The sequence below is a fragment of the Agrilus planipennis genome, unplaced genomic scaffold (genome assembly GCF_000699045.2).
Source record: "Agrilus planipennis isolate EAB-ADULT unplaced genomic scaffold, Apla_2.0 scaffold100, whole genome shotgun sequence".
Classification (NCBI taxonomy): domain Eukaryota; kingdom Metazoa; phylum Arthropoda; class Insecta; order Coleoptera; family Buprestidae; genus Agrilus; species Agrilus planipennis.
Genome location: NW_020442469.1, coordinates 64,654 through 88,427, shown reverse-complemented (window position 1 = coordinate 88,427; position 23,774 = coordinate 64,654). Strand labels below are relative to the sequence as shown.

Below are 23,774 nucleotides of genomic sequence, written 5' to 3'. Positions count from 1 at the left end.
GGCAGAGATGGCGAGTGAAGAAAAAATAAAATAATTAATGTAAAGGTGGGTAGGTAGGTAGAGGTGCGCCACGTGACGGAGCCGTTCACCAATCGGTGGCATTGCACAGGTGACTCGTAGCGGCTGTAGTTATACCTGGTTCTTAGACTTTAATGGTCTATTAGGTACAAGGCTTTCTCAGAAAGTTTAGTGTTTACCATAGTCATGTCCAGCGTCGTACATAGACCGAGCGTGAACGTCGCGACGGTGAATCCGCTTTCCGTTTTCATTTTCTCCGTTAGGAAAACTGCTAAACTAAACTAGTTTGAGAATTCCATATATTTTTTAAATAAGTTTTTGGCCTGGATACGAGTCTCTTGGTTGGAGAACTCTAGCCGACTCTGAGTAAAAGCTACTGACATTTTTAGAATGGTGACTTTGTTATCGACACCTAACAATGCCTCTGGTATCAGGAGAAAGCGGTAGGTCGATCACCGGCCACCAAATACCAATTTAGAATAAGTGAGAATGTGGTAGATGCTAGAATATTTCCAGCTTCGCTCTCAGTTAGAATGCTCTCGAATGTTTAGGACTGTCCTCAGGCAGAATGCATTAGAACGAATTGGACCGAAAGAATCCTGGAACGTTCGAGGACCATTATGTTTGATTAGTGTTTCTTTGTCTCACACTAAATTAGAACAGTTTCATATATTTCGGCCAAGTGCCCTAAAGATGTTTTGAATCTCCGATAATGTTTCAAGATTTCACCAGTTTGATGGATGTGTGGGTTTGTTGGTCGACCACCGACCACCAATCACGAGTTTAGAAAGAGTGAGAATGTACTAGATGCTAGAATATTTCCAGATTTGGACCGGATGCATGGAGATTGTTCTAGGACCAATATGTTTGATGAGTGGAGCTGAATTCTCACACTTTCATTTATTTCGATCAAGTGTCCCAAAAATGTTTTGATTTTCCGATAATGTTTCAAAATGTTAGTCGATCGCCGGCCACCAAATACGAATTTAGAATAAGTCAGAATGTTTTTTGTCTTCAGTTAGAATGTTCCCGAATGGGAACTGGACCGAATGAATGGAGATTGTTCTAGGACCATTATATTTCATTAGTGGAGCTAGATTCTTACACTAAATTAGAACAGTTTCGTATATGTACATATTTCGACCAAAACGTTTCGAAACTCCTATAATGTTTCAAGATTGTTCCAGCCTGGAGCTCGTTTGGGTTTGCGAATTGACCACCATGAAATATTTGTCCACCCGTATGATGTTATATCGTTAGTATAACTCACCATTTTCCTGGCCTTGTCTTGCATAGTTCCCGATCTTTTATTTGTTAATTGTCTCGTAGGTCTACGGTTTTATACGGGCTGTGCCTTTTTTTCTAACCAAAAGCATTAGATCAGATATTATTTAGAGCGTTTTGAACTTCTCCAGTTATTTTCATAGAGCTTTTAGTTTTCTGAATTTAATGATTGTACTAGGTATTTACGCGCTTTAATATCCAAGCTTCCTGTGCTGTTTTCCTTTTTATGTAACATCTGTCCACATTCTTGTCTAATTAACCTCCTCGTAACTGCATGTTTCATAGATAGTTCTAAATTGCACCCATTTGTCACTCACGAATCCTTAGAACGGTGAAAGTAACTTTTCTTCACAAGCACCATTAAAAGCCTGATAAATATAACATGCAAATCCACTTGAAGGGTTTTAACCTGCATTCTAACATTCATCTTTTTGTAACAGCGTTAGTTAGTACAGCTTTCTGAACAAGTGAAATTGTAGGTACACTCATTTTATTTATCCATTGAAATTACAAAAATATTTAATGCTATTATTAATTCACAGTTATTGCAATTTACGTTACCTGTTGTTGCAAAAACACACACACGCGCTTCCATACAAAAGAATTACGAGAAGATTGAATTGTGTTCTGGTAAAACTCGAGAACCTTCCATAAAAATATAAATATGTGACTGATAAACAGTCAGTGAGTCGATTTTATGAAGTCATATAAATAAGTATGAAGTCGTATAAATAATGTGAATCGTTCTGTTCTCCTAGTTACCGAGCGACATGACCTATTGAGGTTTAGGCCATTGCCTACCATTCGGGAGTACACCAGTATAATTCTGGATTTATCCGCCCTGGTCCAAGTTTTCTGTATTTTTCTTGAATCACTTAGGTAAATGCTCGGACAGTATACGACTCCTAAAAGGAGACTGTAGGGGGCGTTCCGCCCTATTGCTGTTCGCCCAGTGTCACCGAAATGCTCCAAAGTTTCTTTTTATGGGCTGCTCATAATCCATGTAACTCTGTAAAGAGATGGTATGTAAAAAGCAATTCGGAATCGCTTTTATTGTCCAAAAAAATGAAGATTTTGATGGATCGAAGAAAATGATGTACTAATGGAGTAATAGTCTGACTGAAGATGACGTATTTCCTGTAGTAGATACTCTATAGCAGGGATGGCGAACCTTTAAGTACCGTCGTGCCATTTTTATAAAGAAAAGTTTAATCAGGTCATAGACGTGCCATCAAATAATTTTGTCTCTGTGATTATTGGGAAAATGATAATAAATAATATCAACTCAAAATTCTACAAGAGAATAGGAACATTTTGCAATGTTTAAATTATACGTGTAATTTAAATTAAAGTAAAATTAGTGTGACTTCTGTTTTTGCAGATTAGATCAGATTAGGAGTCATCTATCAAACGGTTTGTAACTGCTTTTTGATGTTATTAATCTCTGAAAATAATGACTCGCAGCAATAGGTTGATGAAAACATTATCAAAATATCATATGCCAGCTTTTTCAAAAAATTAAATGTGTTTGTTATCGCATTCCATGTTTCCAAAATTTTGTTATTATCGTTTTCACTTGTATTACCCGTCAATCATTCTGTTTCAATTATTTCTAGCTCTTTCCTTGTTCCAACAACTTTTTGAATCATATTGAACTAGACTGGAAATCAATCAGCTGAATTTCAGATTCTTCAATTTATTTTATCAAATGTCATATCAGGGTACATAATAAACTTTCGTATTAGTATTTCCGATAATTCTCTGAAGTGAGAAAGTCTTGCTGAAAATTACTTGATTAAAGAATCAGTCACAGAAACATTAGTGACGTGCCCAAAACATTGTGACTCGTGCCACTAATGGCACGCGTGCCATTGGTTCGCCATCCCTGCTCTATAGGAACCAGTCCCTACATTTACTATTTTAGATGATTTTGAATAAAAATTAAAATATGTTCTGTGAAAATTTTATTTGAAGGTGTTAAAAATTTCACGTTATTGTAGGGGAGGATCGAAGGAAAAACCTTGGGGGACCATATGGGAAAATGAGGAGGTCGAAAAGTAGCCAAAATATAGCGTAGATCGATACATACCAAAGATATAAATAAGTTGTTGTAATATAAAAACAACTACAGTCGATATATGGACAAGTGATATAAATAGTGTCAATACCAAGTATTAGGGTGATAAATTCAGTACTAGAAAAAAAAGGCGTTTACTAAAATAAATAAGACCATATAAACCTACTTAAAAATAAATTAAGATTATAATAGAAAGTTCGTTTCTATTTAACGAACTATTTTATTATCGTCATTTTATGATGATGGTAGCAGTGTAATAGATGAAAATGCCAATCTAAATATCTGAAAAGAATTACGTGAATTATTTATAACTATGCATCATATAATCTTTTTGTTGTCTTACCTGTATCAAAGCTTGGTTATTCATAGTAAACAAACCGCCAGCAGTTAGGCGTATCATTTTTTGGGAATTCATAATTGCAAATGCCAAATCCTTTCTCAGGGGTCCTTGGAGTAAATACCATTTGGATTCGTAAATTGCTTTAGCTACAGCTTCACTCTAAAATAATTATTTCTACTGTACATACGGAAAAAGTATAAAAAGCAATACTTATCAAAGTAGAGATGTATAAGTACTCAAACCTGAAACTCCAGTTCAGCCCCATTTAATGTGTAAATTAATATCTGGACAGTGATAGATGTGGTGAACGTTATTAGTTTGTACATGTCGATTAGGTTATTGTGTTCCTAGAAATTTTTCGATAGTAATGGTGTTTGGCTATTTAAAAAATATATACGGGTCGTACCTTGCTAATGGAATATCCTAAAAATATTAAACATACTAGACTCGTAGCTGATTGCAAGATATTGACAATCGATGTCATTTTACGCAGGTCGTATCCAAAACTATGGCAGACAATGAAAATGAATACCTTTGATAATATCGATGTTTAAGTAACATTAAATTAGAATAAGTGCCGGCTTTAGGTGAAGTGAGACCCAGCTCTAAAATTTGAAGAGTGAAACCCCACAAGAAGCGTTAGAAGCGTTCGAAATGTGGTGTTATAGGCGGATGATGAGGATATCGTGGATAGAGAAGGTTAAAAATAAAGAGGTATTAGAANGCTCCAAACATAAACCTTTAACAACCTTTTTCGAATTTCTAAATTAACCGTTCGCAAGCATAGAAGTGACTTGTTTTTCTTAAAGGCTACACGACCCTGCGCTATCCTCTGCTTTATATCCCTACCACTCCATCCATCCTGACTTATCTGACTTCCTAGATATCTAAAATCAGAAGAAATTCTAATTTTTCGTCTCCTATCTTAATTTTCTATATTTTATTTTTTTCAATTAAAAAAACAGTCTTATGAAAACGAACCCCCGCCTTATCTACAAGCCGACCTAAGTCACTTTCCCTAAAAACGGTACTTTTGTTATGGTAGGTTGGGTTTTGAAATTACCCATTCAATTCCTATTTACATAAAAAAATATGCCTACCTTATCAATGTGCTGTGGTGTTGCATGCAATACTGTAAACGTTTCTTGACTATTTTCTGAAACTTTTGTGAATGAACGATATAAATGTCGTCTAAACCGTTGAAGTTCGCCAATGTTTTGAACTTCTGCTTTGAAAGTTCTAATTGTACGTAAAGATGTTGGGCACAATACACAAACCAGAAATCGTACATTACTATGGCCGTAACACATACGACAGCGTTTGCAGTTAAAAATAAGTAAATCAATTCGTAAAGGGTATCATTGTTCAAATTTACTGATTCCGATAACCATATTCGAACAGGAAGCGGCTTCTTCTTCTCAGGAGGAGGTACCATTGGAAATATAAGAAGAATCGTTGTACCCACAATGATAGTACCGAGATTGGTCAACATCAAAAACCTGATGATCGAGAAATGTCTTGTCAGTTTTCGCTTAATCTTTCCATTGAAACTGCTGAGGTCCCAGAATTTTTCGTCTATAGTCTTCTTCATACGCATAATCCGCTTATATTCCCAAGCAAAGAAGAATGATTTGTAGATAAGCTGAAATAAACAAGTTATGACAAGTAGTTAAATAATCTAACCAAGCCACAGCGTAACTAGGACCAGAGACGAACCCGGAATTGAAAATTGGTGACCTGAATTTGTGGCCTAAATGGGTCCAAACAAGTCACAGCGAAGCTAGGACCAGAGTAGACGGGTCTGAAATTGAATCGGCGTCCTCCCGAATGCTAAGCTACGGTCTAAATAGGATCAATTATAGATACTTTGGGAATCTCTGGCATAAATGACCCGAACAAGTCACAGCGAAAATGGGACCAGAGGCGAACCTGGAATCGAATTGGTATTCCCTGAATGAATAGTTATGTTCTAAATCGGATCAATTATAGACACTGGGAATCTCTGGCCTAAATGATACAAACAAAATAATGCGAAGCTAGGACCAGGGCACACGGGTCCGGGGTCGAACCGGTGTCTTTTATAATGCAAAGGCGTGCTCAAAATCCGATCAATTACAGACACTTTGGAAATCTCAGGTCTAAATGATCTAAACAAGTCACAGCGAAGCTAGGATCAGGGCAGACGGTTCTGGGATCGAACCAGTGTCCTTCATAATGCTAAATAAGATGTTATAAAAATCCGATCAATTATGTCCTGAATGCCATGGTTTAAATGTGTAGACTATACCGCTTGGTGACAGAAACTGGTGGGCGAGTAGTTCCCTCCTCAGAGGAAAGGGCAGCAGACCCTGTTCAGTCTCCTATTAGGAATTATAGGAATGGATGGGTGGTGGTTAGGATGAGAAAAATGCGACGAGCGGAATGAAGACAGAAGATAGTGAATGGGACCAGAGACGAACCTGGAATTGAAGTGGTGTCTCCCTGAATGAAAAGTTATATAGACACTGTGAATCTCTCGCCTAAATAATCTAAGCAAGCCATAGCGAGACAAGGACTCGGAATCGAATTGGTGTTCTCCTAAATGCCAAGCTATGGTCTAAATGGGCTAAATCGAATCAATTATAGACATTTTAGAAATCTCTGGCTTAAGTGATACAAACAAGCCACATCGAATTAGTTATACATAGTTTGGGAATCTTTGGCCTAAATAATCTAAATAAGTCACTGCGAAACTAGGACCAGAGATGGACTAGAAGTCGAACTGGTGTCCTGAATGCTATGGTTTAAATGTGTAGGCCATACCGCTTGGTGACAGAAACTGTTGGGCGGGCAGTTCCCTATTTCAGGCAGCAGAACCTGTTCAGTCCCCTTTTAGGAATTATGGAAATGGATGGGTGCTGGTTAGGGTGAGAAAGTTATCTCAGTATTTGCCTAAGTAATCCAAGGAAACCACTGAAATTGTTAGGTCAGGACAGACGGTCTTGGAATGGAACCGGTGTCCTTCCGAATACCATAATGTGCTACAATCTTCTAGGCTATTTCGGTTGGTTGAAAGGTGGCTAAGACTAATGACATTTTGAAACAAGAGTTACGTAATGGTGTGTCTAGACTAAGCAAATATAAGAACATAAAACACTGACGAAAAGTTTGGCTCCTTCTTTTTCTAAATGTAAATATGTAAATAGCAATTCATATGTTCTGATGAAACTAATATGCATATGATAATAGGGATGCATTGGAGCCTGGAAGTGAGAAGCTTCTGTAGTTAAAAACCTTTTTTTTTTTATAATGAAAATATTTTCTAAATATTACCATCGTTATAAGCTTGTTAGTCTGGTTGGAGACGCGTCTTCACTCCTTCCTATTCCGAGATAATATTCTCATTTCAGGGAAACTAAAACATCCCACATCGCTAAATGTAATATTTGCCAACAGTAATCTAATCTATAAGTCTTTCTCTGCTTCAAACGTGTATACTTTTAGTAATCTTTTGCGAATTGTATTCATAAGCACAGAAGTGATATCTTTCTGCTAAGAGCAACTCGACCCTGCACTGTTCTTTGCTTTATTTTTCCACCTCTTCATTGATCCTAAATTATTTGACTTCCTTGATCTCTACATTCACCTCCACACTCTATTCGTTAAATATACGAATAAAAAAAATATGTATGTCAATTTACCGCTTAAGAAATAAACGTTGCCCATATATTAAGCATCATGTACTAATGATGTTTGATCTGATTATAGAAATAAGATTAGGTGTTAAATATGTCGTTATCATTGCTTTTAATATGGTGATGTAAAAAAATGCTTTACGTATTGTGAACGGCTCTCTTCGACATAGGAATACTTAAAATAATAATAACGACAGTGATGATGAGACTAATAGAAATTTTTGTAACCTGACGTAACAAAAGAGAATTTGCTGTCTAAATGCACCTTCTAGGTGACCTACCTGGATATCTGTAGTAGTTATTGTAACATGTTTTGCAAGATTTGTGATGTTATCTCGTATCTCGTAGATTGTCATTGATAGTAACAAGCAAAGCACTATATTTATCGGTAAACTAACAGCGAAAACAGAAATCCCTTTATTTGTGAACCATGCTAAATTGCACATTTTTCGTATTATGGATAATCCATCCACTGAAATTTTAAGAAACTGTCTTAATTTTAATACAAGGAAAACGATTAATAAAATTTAAAATAGGACATGGAGACTGTGGTAAAGGATTAAATAATTAATCCAAAAAGAGATTCATTAAATCTGTTTCGCCCACTTCTAATGTTGACATTTTCAACGCAAATGTTACTAGAAGTGGGTGAAACACATGCCTGCAGTTAACGGAGTTTGTGGTAACTGGAGTTAGTCTCCTTTTGGTTTATTAATTGGGATAATACATATTTTATTTTGTTTTACAAAATATTGAGTTCTAGTACTAAAACATATTGCCAATTATACATATTTTGAAGATGATATAAAATTGCTTGAATCATGTATCCTTAAACATATGACTTCTTTTTGGAAAAAGTATCTTCACAAAGCTAGGAGCTAAGCATTGAAGATTTCATGAAAACTACTTTCAATTACGAAATACCTTATTTCATTTCGAAAATCTTTGATACTGCGAAGAAACCCACAAAAAAATAAAGAAAATCCGGGTTCTAAAGGAAATTGATTACCTCAGGTTCGATAAAAAATTAAAAAATAGTACAAGTAGGTTTGCTTACCTTTCATTAATTTTGTTTTGGTGAATGCATCCATTTCTTTATCGTTTGCGTGCTGCCGCGTTTTTGCCATGAAAAAGAATGAAAGAGAGTTTTCATGTAAATCTTTAAATACTAGACGATTTGAACTTTTAATGGTTGCTTTTCTTTGTTTCATTCCACCCACAATTTTCTGTAATAACGCTAATGGTGCACCATTTGCCCAGGAATATGTGCTCATTAACCTTAATGATTATACCCTTATTTTAAAAACATAGCAATGTTTTTAAATGACCAGTCCAAGAAGACGATTACATACATTTTCAAAAGGTTTCTTTCGAGATGCTTACGTATTCAAAACGCAATTGATAATATGCACCATATTTTTCTTTAATTCTATTCTGAAACGTCTTTGAGTTATCATTTTGGTAAATTTATAGAAGTATTTTATTAAATATACCTGCATAAATAATTTGGGTGTAAATATTTATAATTCACAATTGTTAATCAACGTTAAAAAAAGATTTAAATACTAACGTACCTGACTTTACCATTTTAGTTTTAGTAAAATTCCTTTGTTTTCGTTTAACTTTAGGTGTAGGTTTTAGTGTATTTATTGGTAGACTGGCCTTTGTCGCTTTAGAAATTCTCCAAACGAACAATGAAAAATGAGCTGTAGTACTGTCGTGAAACTTGAAACACAAAAGTTTGTTTTTGAACTTTAGTTTTCTTTGTAATTTTAATAGTTCTGAAGGGCGAGTTGAGTAATACGTTGTTTGTTATTTCAAAAAAAAGATTTCTGTTTCTAACTCTTCATACTTTTTCCAATAACTAACCAGTTCAACATAAAAATTTTATTGTCTTATTTTGCGAAGTTTCGATCGTCAATTCCGGTCATGTTTTGAGACATATCACTAATAAAATACAACGTACCTTATTAGTCAAAATAATTTAGATATTGAAAGTATGAATGAATGTATCACAGTCAATTGCCTAAGCAATTTATTAGTGATCTGTTACATGAAAACTGTAAAGCGTTAACATGGCTAAAATTGATAATCGAAAGGAATCATCATAAGGTCGTCAGTCCTGAGACTGGTTGGACACGTACCTCCACTCTTTCCTATCCTGAGCTAATCTTCGTATTTCCCTAAAACTAGAACAACCCACATCCTTAACTATATGCGAACAGTAATCTAATCTAGGTCTACCTATACTCCTCGCAACTCCCGTTTCTGCCTCTATTTTGTTTCTTACTAGACCTTCATAAGGCAACAAAATTCGTATATTGAGTTGGTTCGTTATTAACTAAATTTTTGAATAATTGGAAATGAATTTTAATTCCACGAAATTGAAAAAAAAAATATTTTCACTCTTTAGGTTGTAATGTGTGTTTTAAGCACTCCTGTAAAACTTCTACACCTTCACTATGTATTTCAGTTTTGACAAAACCTCAAACCAGTGGCGAAACGTTGGTATTTGTTTTATATTACTAAATTTTTCACATCTCCAATCAGCTACTGATTATTTTTAATAGTTTTATTTTACATTTATTAATAACATTTACAAATACACAGTAAATACTTAGTTACCACTTATGAAAAATTATCTTTTTTCTGATGCCAAAAAGATTTCATTCCTATTTGCCTCGAAAAGTTATGTAATATTTGTTACTAGTCTCAATAAAGTTGTTCACTTTGATAAAGACAGCAAAAGGGTAATATACGAAAACGAAGATTTAAATACCTAAAACAAAATATTATTTTTCATCCATTTTCATTTATGAGTTGATTTATTAAAGTACTTTTACTTAGTTGTTCTGTTACAAAAGTGAAACTCAAATGTCAGTTAGAATGTTTTTAATATTATTGAACTACTGAAAAGTAATTTCCTTTTAGTTTGTGATACTTTAATAATAGTTGCGTACCTGAAGTAAAGTGTTATTGTTGATAACAAGAAATCCTCCGGCAGTTAAAGTAAGTTTCTTCTGAGCACCCATTACAGCAAATGCTATGTCTTTTTGTATACTTATATCAAATAAATGCCATTTCGATTCGTATATGGCCAGCGAAATATTTTTAGTCTGAAAAATTTTATATGAGCTGTGAAACTTGTTGAATTGGTATCTATAGGTGTCTCCACCACCTATTGTTAAAATTAATATGTATGGAAATGTACTAAACCAAGAATTCAATCGACCGGCGTGGTCCAACGGTTCAGATCATCATCAGCTTAGCATTCGGAAAGCCACCTCGTCAATTCGATTTCAGTTCCGAATGCTCTTATCTAACTTTGTCTAATTACGTATTGTTGAATCCTTTGTCTAGTACTTCAATCGAAATCATTAATAACACTGATACAAAAAGCGTTTACAAAAAAAGTACAATTGAAATTTAAATTGCAATGCCATTAAAAGCTTTGGAAACATAATGCGTACCTTCAGTTAATACTTTTTGGGAAAACTGTGTTAATTGATTTATTTTATTTTTTATTATAGTATAGACGGATTGAGGAATGTACTTTTGAAATTAATAACTAACCTTTTCCTGAAGGTTTGTTCCATGATAGGTGTATATAAAGAATTGCACTATTATTGAATAGAGGAAAGAAAACATGTAGAAAGTCGTAATGCTGAATTGTCTTTCCTGTAAAATGTTATAAAATTACAAATGACGATAATTATTCCACAAAATAATGTTAATTGATTATATTACCTTCGTTACGCAAAATGATAAGAAGGTTATTGTAAGCGTTGATATTCCCAACTGGAGAAAAGCTACAATTGATAACATTTCATTTATATCATGAGCAAAGCTGAAAAAGAAAATTTTTAAAGTATGTAGTTGAAATTATTTTTAATCTATGTAGGTTATGGGGTAGGAATAGATATACAGGGGCAAATGATTAGTATGCTTAGATTTGCAGATTGATATAGTAATATTAGCATCTAGCAAGGAGTAGTTAGAGATAGCTTTAAATGAAATGGAAGCGGTATTGACAAATAGTATTGTATGAAAATAAATAAAAGTAAAACAAAAATACTGGCATGCAAGGGAAGAAAAAGTAGGGAAAGGGCGAATCTAAAGATAGAAGACGGAAAATTATAAGAAGTGGCTGAATTGCGGTATCTAGGGAGTCATATAAGTCAGGACGGAAGGAGTAGTAGGGATATAAAGCAGAGGATAACGCAGGGTCGAGTAGCTTTCAATAAAAGGAAGTCACTTGTATGCTCGCGAACGGTTGATTTAGAAATTCGAAAAAGGTTGTTGAAGGTGTATGTTTGGAGCACGACGCTCTACGGGTGCGAAACATGGACGGTGAACGCGGCGGAAAGGAAAATGCTAAATCCTTCGAAATATGGTGTAACATGCAAATGACGAGGATACCGTGAATAGAGAAGAAAGAATAGGAGAACAGAGGACTTTATGAGAGTCAATAAAAAACAGGCGAGATAAGTTGGTAGGACACCTTCTCAGGCATGATGGTCTAGTCAGAGACATATTAGAGGCAGAAACAGGAGTTAAGAGGAGTAGAGATTGACCTAGATTAGACTACTGTTCTCAAATAGTTAAGGATGTGGGTTGCTGTAGTTTTGGGGAAATGCGAAGTTTAGTTCAAGGTAGGAAGCAGTTGAGGTGTGCGTCCAACCAGTCTTAGGACCGATGACCTTATGATGATGAGTTTATGAGGTACCTACTACTAGGTAGAGTTATGAGGCATATATAAAAAAAAAGTCACTGAATTTTGATAATTCAGGATGTAAAGCAGTAGACATGAAACGAATAAAAGCACGTTGTCAAGTCGGTTGTAATACAAAGAAATCGATTCTGTTCTCGCGAAAGATTAATTTAGAAATTCGAAGAGATTTTTTGGGGCACGGATGTGTGCAGGTGCAAAACGTGAACGGTGTGTGGGCGCAGCCCTAAAGAAAAAATTAGAAGTGTTTAGATGTGATAGGAGTAAAGGATATGGGGGCAGATAGGAATAAAAGATGTGGGGGCAGAGAAAGACCTGTATTGGATTAAATAATGGAATGCTGTAGGTTTTGGGATACATGAAGACTGACATGTCCAACTAGTGTGCATTCAGGTTGACGACTCTATGCAACATTAAAGTTGTCGAGTGTTATAGCTTAATTTGTTTTTTACTTCTAATTTACTTTGTGACAATGAAGGAGAATGATGGATATAAAATTCAAATATAGTAAAACAGAAACGTCAATTAATTAAGGTCAGGATAAAACCCACGTAGGAATTCACAATAAGACCAAGCTTGGTCCGAGCTTGTTCCATCATTGTCCCATATTGGACCAGACATTAATCTCATTGGGCAGTCAAGACCTATAGACATAGTTACCCTTATTTGCGTTTAAAAGAACAATGTTCTTACTACTGGTCCAAATTTGGACCTGTCGTCAACCCCTGTACTTTCTGTTTAGGAATGTTCGTTATATTTTTAAAAAACAGTAGATATTATTTAAATAATTTAGAGTCATGCTAGTGTAATTTACATGTAGGTAGGCATTGTATGTAGTTAATTTAATTGACCATACCTGAGAAGAAGAGCATGTTGCTTCCAACAATAAGTAAGACGATTTTTAATGATTTTCTGGCATTTCTTCGATTTGACCAAGTAATTTTCGTAAATTCCTTCAATATCGCAAACTGACCTGTATTTTTCTTGAAGTAATGAAATCTGAATGAAAAGGTGCTGCGTAAAATAAACAAACAGCAAGTCATAGCTGAACGTTATCGAAAGTGAAACGAACGCGTTGACCGTTGAGAAGGAATATATCAAGATATGGAAAAAAGCGTTTTCGGTGTCTACGAATTCGGGGAACCACATGAATATGGGCAACTGTTTCTTGCCTTCCGGATATGGTACCAATGGGAACATAAATATTACCACAATGCCTGTGTAACCCAGGCCGATGTGACTGAGACAATAAATAATAACCCTATTAAGACTAGTTTCTACTTTGTGGCGCATTTTTACACTGCAGCTGTTAATATTCCAAAATTTTGTTTCCACAGTGTTGATCATTTTTGTTACTCGTTGGAATTCCCATAAAAAGAACACTGCTTTGTACACCATCTGAAAGAGGACAAGTTCAAAAAGTATTAAAACTAATTGTTAGGATTCTGTTGTTGAAAATGTGGATCATGTTAATCTGCACACTTTTTCATGTCATTGGATTGTAAATTGTAATCCAATACTGTATTTTAAACGCCTTATATACGCCAAAGTACCTGAAAATCTGTAACAATTAACACTGTTTGTTTTGCTATGTTGGTCAGGCTAGATTTAAGGGAATAAACTGGTATTAACATCATAATAACACCCATAATATTGACCGGTACGAAAAAGAAAAGTATATACTTTTTTCCATACTTAAACCATAAGATATGGGCGAATATTCGTAGTTGTTTGAGGACATCGTCTAAAATTTTATGTTTAAAATACTACGATTTTTAGTAATAGTTTATGAAAGAAAACTAAAACTATTTAACTAATTAACATACCCTGAATTAATCTTGTTTTTGTAAAGTTGTCTTCTACAACTTCCTTGATATTCATTTGGTTCTTATCGCGTACCACGTCTACTAACATTCACGTCACTTTGCCAAAATCTGTTTATTGTTTGGCTCAATAGTTTTTGTAACAGTGAAAGTAAATTAGAATGAAATTTAAAAATTATATTTTGACATCTGTGACGAACTGCTTTATTAATTTTTATACTAATTGCAAGTATGATTACTCTTTTTGTATCTTTGATCATTTCGAGTAAGTCACTTAACATCAATTATTGCAATATCTTGATTCTTAACGACATTTTAATGATATACTTAAATAAGTCCTGGTACCTAAATGTTATAGTAAATTTTTAAAGACTTTTTGGTGTACCAAACGGGGATTAAACGTATTTAGTATTTTCTAAATTAAAAGTAGCTAAGGGGTGAATTATATTTGTTTTATTTTAACTATACCGACGTTTTGGCTTTTTCTTTTCGAAGACTAAAAAGTTTTTACAGATATTGTGTGTAATTTGTGGTTTTTCAAAAAATACTACTACATAAGTATTGCAGATTTTACAATAATTTAAACAACAATGTATTACACTGAAATATATTTGGTTACGGTTTTGATCATTTTGTCATCTTAAATTTTTATTGGTTTGATTAGAGATAAGGAACCTGTCACAAAAATAATGGTTCATCATCATAAGGTCGTCAGTCCATGCACCTTCAACTTCTACTCTTTCTTATCCTATAAAAGTATAAATAATTTTTTTTTTCAAAAGTAATGATTAATGTAAAACTTTTACTTTACCCACTGCAAATGAAATGGAAGTCAAAAATATTTACAGTAATATATAATGAAAAATATTTATATTATTCATTACAAAACCCTTACAAATCAGACTGTATTAGACTTTCACGACTGGTTGAAGTAAATTACTTCCAAAGAATTCCAATGGACCACTGTTTTTACCCCTTGAAAACTTCGCTACCTTTACAAATCTAAATACTTTACATTACTTATTACAACTAATAGCTAAGGTAAATGCTTTTAGGATTTGGTCGCATTTTAATGAACAGTACCGAGCACTTCTGTCCTTTTCCCCAGGAGTGGTAGGGTCACAAAATAAACAACATTTTCCGCAACCAGCATAAAGTACCTCGATCTTAATAATTTACAAAAACTGAAATTTCTAATTGAAAACTTATTTTTATCAAAATAAAAAACTGTCGATGTTTTTCAGGGATTGTGTACTTCCTGTTGGTCGAAGAATTTTTGGAATCAGTTTAGTAGTTTAGTGCTTACCTACAAATTAATTACGAAACAAATTTTACTCCTTTTTAATGCGTTAACGTTGAATTGGATTTATTTTTTATTTTCCATTTTTAATTTAGTATACTACGTATTTATTTTTATTGTTTTAGATGTCGAAGTTGAAGCAGATTTTACCAAACGACGGAGGAGTCAGAGAAGTCTTCGTTTATGTGAGTCGTTTTTATTCGTTATTTTTCTATTAGTTTTGGCATTATGAGCAGTTCTTTGTAACACAATTTTTGACAAAAAGCTGATCATCTATTTGTCGAACAACTTTACTGTAAACATACATACAATTTAGACATATTTTCGAAGTGAGTTAGTTTAATATGAAGTATTATTCTGAAAATTCATTTTTGAATTTTTTACCCACTACACGCTACCTCAAATTTGAATTTCATATTATAACATTACTGTAATTTGCTACTTTGTCGTAAGACAAGAAAAATTGCTTGTAATTGACAAAGAGTTAATTAGGATTGTGTGGTTTATTCTCCATTTTCGTCTTGTTTTAAAATCTTTAGGGTTTGGTTTATGCGAAGAAAAATATAGAAGCGGTTTTTAATACAACAATTTATTCATCAGAAAAATATTTCTGCGAAATACAAAATACATACGTACACTAATACAACGTCTGTTCTTAGAACGATAAAACATTTTCGAATAAATAAAATAGTAGATATATAGAATATAAACAAATTAAAAATGTGACAAATAAAAAAAAGTCTAGAATATTAAAATTATTTTTTTAAAGTACTACTCCATGCGTTTACATTAAAGAACTAGAAAATACTTATAAGCGGCATAAAATTTTTTAAAAAAAAGGCAGTCTTAAAAATATTAGTTTGTTTCTTTAACCATTTTCTGTTTGAATTTTTTCACAAATTCTTTGGCTAGTTTATCACCCTGTCTGCTTTCTAAAGCTTTCATCAGATCTGTATCTGTGAATTAAACAAAACTAAATTAATATGCACAAATATACTAGAATATTTTGAAAATCAACGTATTTAATTTAAAGGGTCGATTTTGGTTGTGCGTATGGGTGGAATCGGGAATCGGACTCGATATATTTATAAAAATGATAACATTTCAATTCCTTGTGGTGACATTGAATTTCATTCTGATTAAATTTGAAATACTGTATTGGTATAGTATTGAATGTCATAATTCATCATTAAGCAGTTTTTTGCAGAAAATGACAAGTTTTAAAGATACGCGATATCCGATGACAAAATACCAAAATTGATATTTAATGATATCTATCTTTCTAAATCGAATGTTTGATGATCTGAAAGTGCTTATAAACACCTTTCTGCATTTTACAGAAAATTAAATAAGTTTAGGTTTAATATAAAATAATTCGAAGTGGTCTGTATTCTGTCGAAACTGCCAGACGCGGATCGCGATTTCGATCTTTTTGGATCTCATCAGCGCGTCGCAGACAGCTCCGACAGGACACAGACCAACTTTTACCTGTTGTCTTAACAGTGCGTTTTAGAAAATACCACAAATGGCGCGGTAAACGCCATCTGCAGTACGATGCTACATTTTAGGATTAAGTATGCTCCAACAAGGTCCACTTGTGTGGATATCTAGTTGCTGAAACGAATCCCGGCGTAGCTAACCTCAACGTAATAAGCACGTTACCATAATCGAATAAAATAATTCGAAGTGGTCTGTATTCTGTCGAAATTGCCACACGCGGTTCGCGATTTCGATCTTTTTGGATCACATCAGCGCGTCGCAGACAGCTCCGACAGAACACAGACCAACTTTTACCTGCTGTCTTAACAGTGCGTTTTTTTAAATAAGTTTTCTATCTTAATTTAAACAAATTAATTTTCATAATATGTATTCCGGCATAAATAGTAGCTCCTAATGATATAGTAGGTCATATCAAAAGAAAAATCCAGCTACAATGTTAAATGTCCCTTACTCTTTTGAAACGTTTTCTAACACAAATGTATCAGTTGTTAACTTACTTAAATTTGTTGGCCTGTGTATGGGTAATTGTAACTGTGGATGGCTTTCAATGGATTCAGTAGATTGGGCAATTTCGTTGAAGTGGAGAAAGGCTTCTCCAATAAATTGAGTGTTCATTCCAAATAGGTCTTTGTCTCTTATGCTGAACAGTAAAAGTCCGTCTTTTATATTCTTTTGCTCAGATGTAAGATTTCTAAAAAATAGTAGAACGTATTCAGATGTGTCGCATGCCCCCATGACTGACAATCGCGAAAAGGTTTCTTTAGAATTTACTTACATTTTAAACGTTTCGTCGTATAGTGGAAACTGAGTTTTGTTTTGCGTCTGCGTTTTCGGTTTTTGGATGTTGGTAAACTTTTCTTCAGGCAGTAGGCACACTTTTACAAAAGAATCGCACAAACCTGTGAATAAAGAAATTTATTAACGTACCTACATCCAGACAGAGTGTCCCATGATTCTTTTGAAAATTTTAAGGTAAATTTTGCTTTAATGTCTATGTAAAAGATAAAAGGATAGCTGGATCCGTTGATGTGTGCTCGTTACGTAAAAATTACTCGATAGATTTTTATCAAATTTATTTATTTTTTTTTCCTTAGGCGCTTGGCCACTTTTTATAATAAAGATTATCACGATATCTCTATCTAATATCAAGTTATTAAAGTTTCCATACGCGTAGAAGGCAATGACGGCCTTGAGCAACCGCTTGTTCTCTTGCTACTGAGAAAAGGGGAGGGGTAAACCACACGGCACGCATGCGCGAGAGAGGTAAAAAGCTTTCACTTCTGCCTCATCGTAAAGTGCGTTGTTTTTTGTTGTAGTAAGGCGAGCAAGTACACTAGAATGTCTTAATTACTAGTTAATTATTACTACAATTAATTACAGTAAAAGTTCCTTATTCACGGTTTCCTTATTCGCGTTTTCATTATTCGCGGGTGAAAAAATTGCAACCCAGTTCCTGTATTCGCGGCTAAAATTTCATTATTCGCGGATGCAATCGGTAAACAGAAAAGAATTCGGTGTCATTTATTAAGGGAATTGACCGCAATAGACCGCTCAAGCCTAGTGTGAATTTTTCCGAAAACATGAATTTCTATTCTAAACATTTTGATTTAACGCTGCGAGATAAATAAGTGATTTTTTGTATAGTAACAGACAAAGGTTCACACTAACTCAGTACGTTTTCGGTTTTCAATAATATGGTCATTAAAAGCTTTTACAAGTGCTTAAAGTTGATGCTTCTTGTAGGACACGTATTTTCAATAGAAATTAAAAAATTTAAAAATGGCCTTCGACAGGCTTTAGAACAAAGCTTTATCTAACTTACTACAAAATTTGAGACCTCTGTTCCAAACATTAAACTCATGATATCTAGAACCGAAAAGCATGTTTTTACTCTATGGCGCATGTACTGCTGAATCCCCTAAAAGTATCGTCATTTTTTGAGTATGTACTGTTGGTACGTGCCGAGGCAGCTTTTATAAAAGATGTAACCGAATAAACAGAAAAGGATTCGATGTTATTTTTAAAAGTGGACTAATTCAAAATTCAAAACAAGAAAAAATCACTAATTTTTTTTTAACCCTTGTCTAAAGGTGATTATAACTATTAATTTTAATTTGCAAATTTCTCAATGAATTGATTTTATTCTGATACATATTGGTTTTATTTTGGAACCTTAGAACGCATCTCGTATGATTCCATATCCACGGTTTCTATATTCGCGGCATATTTATGTAACGTATACCCCGCGAATAAAGAGCTTTTCCTGTATGACTAAAGTAACGATTAAAGATTGAAAAAAGTAATTATGTTATAAAATTTTACATGTAGGTACAAAATCCAGTGGTGTAGTGTACAACATTAATGTCTTTTGGCTTACCATTTGAATCCATTGGATGAAGGTTTCGGGCATTCATCACTTCCACAAATAAAACATTTCCTTCAAACTTCGCCCTCACGGTCAATTCACCAAAGGGACCCTGTTTAATGTTTTGCTGCTCTCTCCATCTGTCTAAATGAACCTAGAAAACAGAAACGCGATTCAATCAATCAAAATAACGAAACTTTTGCATTTAATTTTTCACTCGTACCTGATGTATCAACTCCGACGTTTCAAGACCGTTTATAAACAACAAGTATTCCACTTTTTTAAGTTGGTCGCATTCTGAATCGCCCTCAGATTGCTTGAAACATTTAACCATTAACTGGAGGGTATTTCGTAGATTCGCGAAGAACGACGGAGGTCTTCTTTTCTAAAGGGAGAAAGAAATAATTTACGTGGGGCTAATTTTAAAAAACAGAACATCTTTATAAAATAGCAACAGTAAAATTTATTTTAAGCGACTTACGTCAATATTAGATTGAATCAAATCAGATAAAATTTCCGCCAAATTTTCCCAAATAATTTCTAGGATCCTGTTGAAATTGTCTTCACTTAGATGTTCGTGTAAAGTGGCAAGGTTGTTATCCAAATATCTCATCACCTTATCGATACTGTTGCTATCTTGACTAAACAGTTCGGCACCCTCGACTAGCAGCCTCTTCATAGCCGGCGACATCTAAAATTTCAGTTCGTTGTTTTCGATCAGGTCAACAAATATGTTAAGGCAAAAATGAGCTTACCTTATTGGTGACAGTTTCTAAAAGTTCAATTATTTTGTTTCGAACAGTATCTATCGAATTTTCTATGACGTTATTGAGGGTGTGTTGGCATCTTTGCGCGTCCAATGGACTTTTCAGTTCGGATAGTTGCTGTATAACATCCTCCATGCCTAATTTGTCCGTGAAGGGTTTGAGAGATTGACGTACGTAATCTATGTTGTTGATCGCAAGGCACCACTCGCTGGTCACTTCGAATCTCTTCTCGTACACGTCCACTCTATCGCCCAAGCCCTCCACCCTTTGAGACGTTCTGTCTGCGTAAAAAACGCAACATCGGCAAATATCCTACAAAAGTGTTTTTGTTAAGGTTTTTATTTAACATTCCCGATACCTTCCGATATCACTCAATGATTGTTTACAATTGAGGCTCCAGAGAAATAAGACTTAAAAATGAAGCAAAGGTAATTCTATATATTGGTGGAAGAAAAAGGAGGAAGGGTGTAGGGATGACCCACCACGATCTAACCTCCCACTGCCACAAAAAACATAGAGAAAGGGTTAGGCTATGATGGGTGAAATTCCCCCTCTACACCCACAAAAAAAAAGACAACCAACGGTCCCAACATCATTTATTCATTCATTTATTTATTCATTTCCACCCCCGTTGTCTTCATCCTACGTCTCACTTTTTTAGGTCATTCCTATGCCCCTCCATACTCTCTTCCTTCTCCGACCGACGTTTACCTTACATAACCAACTACATGCTACAGTTTACGACGTTATAACTGATTATTTACGGGTTTTTGGGTTTCTACCTCTTTAGCCTGTCACCCCAGGAAAAAACCGAAAACAATTAATTACGTTAACGAAACCACGAAAGATTGAAACTACTGTCCACCTCATTTTCAACTCTCATCTTCATCCCCTCGAACGTTTTCGCGCAAGAATTTCACAGAAATACATGTATTATTATTCGCACGTTTTGATCACGCACGCGTGAGCCGTATAGTCGGTTGTTCCGCACTCTTTTTTAATAAACCTAGAATGGTGAATCCATAAATTCGAAGTACATGCGACCCACGCAATCATTACTTCCTAATTGTTATTAAGTACATGTAGATTTACTTACGTCAATTATTTTGGCGATAAACGTGTAGGATCCTTCGACATCAGGCCAATTAAGTTGATCCCAAAAAATTTTAATCTGTAATTATAATTGTTAGATTTTGAAATACACTTTTCCCGCGCCCAACGTACTTGATGAAAAATGGTGAGCGTGTCTAATGCGGAAGAACTAAATTTTACTGTATTATCCACTGGTTTGAGATTATCCAATTCGACGGCTTTTTCTATTCGTTTTAAGGCTTTAAAGACGGCAATGTCAAGCCACTGCGTAACGCCCCCGTGGAACCAATCGTAGAAATTTCTTATATGGAAGCTTTCGTAATCAGCTGGACATAGTCCCTGACCCAGACTAAAATGACATTACGTTGTTTTTAAACTAATAACAGTGAAATTTTCGTACATTTTTTTGGGCTAAGAACAGTAGTTGAGAGGGTGACTTTGTAAAATACTACTTACACAACGAAACGTTGAAGGGCTAAGTACAACTCGAATAGTTTTGTCCCTAGCGCTAAGGGCTCGTTTGCTTCCGAGTCCGAAAAACAGTTCCAATCGTAATTAATTGTTTTAAGGGATTTGCACATGGTCACTACTTCCGGTTCTACCATTGTTGCTATCCTAACTTGATACAAGATGTAAAGGCACTTGGCATATTGGAAATTCATTATTCTAAAAGAGAACTTATTTCAATTCCAAGTTATTTCGATAAGGTACAGGTATGTCTTTAACAGGTTTGTAATGCATTGGGGTAAGAGTCACCCAAAACTAGTATGTAAAATGCAGTGGAACTTGGTTATTACATCGGTTATAATGACAACTATGATGTAGTGTTAGTCTTTAATAGTGGATTATTTTCTGTACTTGTAGTGTGATTAATCGATCAATCAGTAAGTTTTTTGGCAGTTCTTGTAGAATAGAAGTAATATGAAGCTAATGACTTTAGTATTTGGCATTTATATGAAATACTAAAAAATGTGCATGTACTTACTCTTGAAACATCCGATCATAATACTCGATAGCTCTTTGCAAATCGACCCTGACCAATTGAATAATCTTGAGCATATTCTGCAATTTTCCTTCTTCGCTATTGTCGGACGTTTGATTATTTTCGAGGATATAATTAAACCAGTCGCTTGCTCCCTGAGAAATTGCATCCCTTAACGTAGCATTAATATCACAGTTGGGTCCTTCTCCGGCATACGACAGCCATCCATACAAATTGGCCGGAAATAAGTTAAAGTTTTCGGGTGGATCGATGGTGATAAGTTGAGACAAAATTTTGAGCACCTCCTTGATCATCTTTAGGGTGGCTTTTTCATTCGGACACTTCTTTCGGATCTTGCGGATCGTGGCGAAACAGGAAGGTAAGAGTCTTTTGACCGAATCCCAGAACAGTTTAGCCTCTTCTTCGGAAACGGTCATCGTTTGGATGGGCTTGATCAGTTTATCGATGAGATTTGAAAATAAGGCAAAATTGAGAGGATGGTCCCTGTGAATTGACGAATAAACCGCGAATTGAGACAAAGCAACGTCAGTCACGGTTAGACCCGATTGAACACTATGCTGTGTGATTATTGCTTCTGCTTGACCGCTAAAGTTACCGCACCACCAGTAAGGACTGACCTAGACATAAAAAAAATAATATTTGACTCTCTTAAAGAAGTCAAAAAGAAGGTAGCTCAGTTACACAACGGAGATATTACGACTATCATTTTCAACGATGCAATTTTAATGATTATGCTAGATTATTAAATAAAATATTTCCCCTGTAAACTCAAGAAACTCAGCGTCAACTCACTTGAGATGATTCTAATTCGTGGAGTAACAGTATTCGCAGTAAATGCCTGTGTTCTTGCGCTGCCACCTGTTGATTCTTTTCCGACCCAAATGCTAAGTGCACTTTAACCACTCCTTGCCTCGTTAACTTGTTTTTCTTATCTAAACTGTACCACATTGTCATTCCGGAGGCAGGTATTGTCTAGAAAGAAAAGTTTTTCATGTTGAGCTGAAGTTTTTTCCTCTAGAAATTCAAAGGTACTTGAAAACGGTAACTCACTTTGAGAGGTATTCTTGCCATTCCGACAAGTTCGTTCGTATGTTGGCCCGTTGTCGCTGTAACAGCCACCTCTTTTACGAATTTTCTCACCCCTTTTATACCCTTCACTTGGAACATTTTACCCAATTTTTCTCTGACAGACTCGGCAGGGTCGAAATCCCATACTTCCAAGCATAACGTATCTTCTATTGACTTGTCCGTTACCGGCCTTTGAAATAACAAAAAATATTAATATATCGAATATAACTATATAACATGTAAATCGGGCAGGAACCAGGGGCGGCTTTAGCTATTGCGAGGCTCCGGGCTGGTAGATCTTTGCGAGGCTCTTGTCTTTGTGGAATTAGTTTTAATAACAAAACTTGACAGTTATTAATAAATAAATTTGGAGGGTGGGGGTGGGTGGGATCGAAAGAGGACGTCTCCCCCACCACTGTACCATAAAAAGTTCGTGGCGGTCTCACCCCCATAATAAGTTATGGGGGTTAGATGGGGATGGGTAGGGGGATCGAAAGAGGGTGGTCACCTGAGTAAAACCCCATAAAAAAATTGCGGCGGTCTCACCCCCATAAAAAGTTATGGGGGTTGAAAGTGGAGTATTTTGACAATTTTCATACACTACAATTCAAATAAAATTCAATAAAAAAATTATTTTCAAGCGGGTGGAGGTAGGGGATCGAAAGAGGGTGGTCACTTGAACAAAACCCGATAACCTAACCTAACCTAACCTACCCTATTGATAAAGATATTTA

At 34.9% G+C, this 23,774-nt stretch overlaps 2 protein-coding genes across 5 annotated transcripts in view; both read right to left on the bottom strand.

Annotated features, from left to right (window-relative positions):
* Nucleotides 1-10,118: 10,118 nt before the first annotated feature.
* LOC108736166 (odorant receptor 82a) lies at nt 10,119-11,218 on the bottom strand. Its single transcript, XM_018468490.1, has 4 exons — nt 11,141-11,218; nt 10,967-11,071; nt 10,354-10,509; nt 10,119-10,172 (listed from the first exon to the last, which is right to left on the bottom strand). The coding sequence occupies exons 1-4, from the start codon at nt 11,216-11,218 to the stop codon at nt 10,119-10,121; spliced, it is 393 nt and encodes a 130-aa protein (XP_018323992.1).
* A 4,638-nt stretch (nt 11,219-15,856) lies between these two features.
* LOC108736171 (protein unc-13 homolog 4B) overlaps nt 15,857-23,774 on the bottom strand; it is a 41,143-nt gene continuing 33,225 nt past the window's right edge. For 3 of the 4 annotated variants that reach the window (XM_018468497.2, XM_025981396.1, XM_025981397.1), the window contains exons 4-16: nt 23,023-23,230; nt 22,765-22,944; nt 21,955-22,589; nt 21,426-21,635; nt 21,102-21,318; nt 20,974-21,048; nt 19,866-20,189; nt 19,592-19,801; nt 19,334-19,495; nt 19,123-19,264; nt 17,521-17,644; nt 17,243-17,436; nt 15,860-16,201 (exon numbers count right to left, since the gene is read on the bottom strand). In XM_018468497.2, the coding sequence (XP_018323999.1) occupies nt 16,101-16,201; nt 17,243-17,436; nt 17,521-17,644; nt 19,123-19,264; nt 19,334-19,495; nt 19,592-19,801; nt 19,866-20,189; nt 20,974-21,048; nt 21,102-21,318; nt 21,426-21,635; nt 21,955-22,589; nt 22,765-22,944; nt 23,023-23,230 (2,782 nt within the window). In that variant the 3' untranslated portion in view covers nt 15,860-16,100. Of the gene's footprint in view, nt 16,202-17,242; nt 17,437-17,520; nt 17,645-19,122; nt 19,265-19,333; nt 19,496-19,591; nt 19,802-19,865; nt 20,190-20,973; nt 21,049-21,101; nt 21,319-21,425; nt 21,636-21,954; nt 22,590-22,764; nt 22,945-23,022; nt 23,231-23,774 lie in introns of all 4 variants that reach the window. The other variant, XM_018468496.2, reaches the window with a different exon arrangement.

Coding starts and splice junctions, on each gene's coding strand:
- LOC108736166 (XM_018468490.1), bottom strand. CDS start 11,218: ATGTTATCAATTGTAGCTTTTCTCCAGTTGGGAATATCAACGCTTACA. Junction 10,510..10,966: donor GAACAAACCTTCAGGAAAAG/GTTAGTTATTAA, acceptor AAAATTTTTCAG/ACTAAAAATATTTCGCTGGC. Junction 10,173..10,353: donor ACAATAACACTTTACTTCAG/GTACGCAACTAT, acceptor ATTTTGTTTTAG/GTATTTAAATCTTCGTTTTC.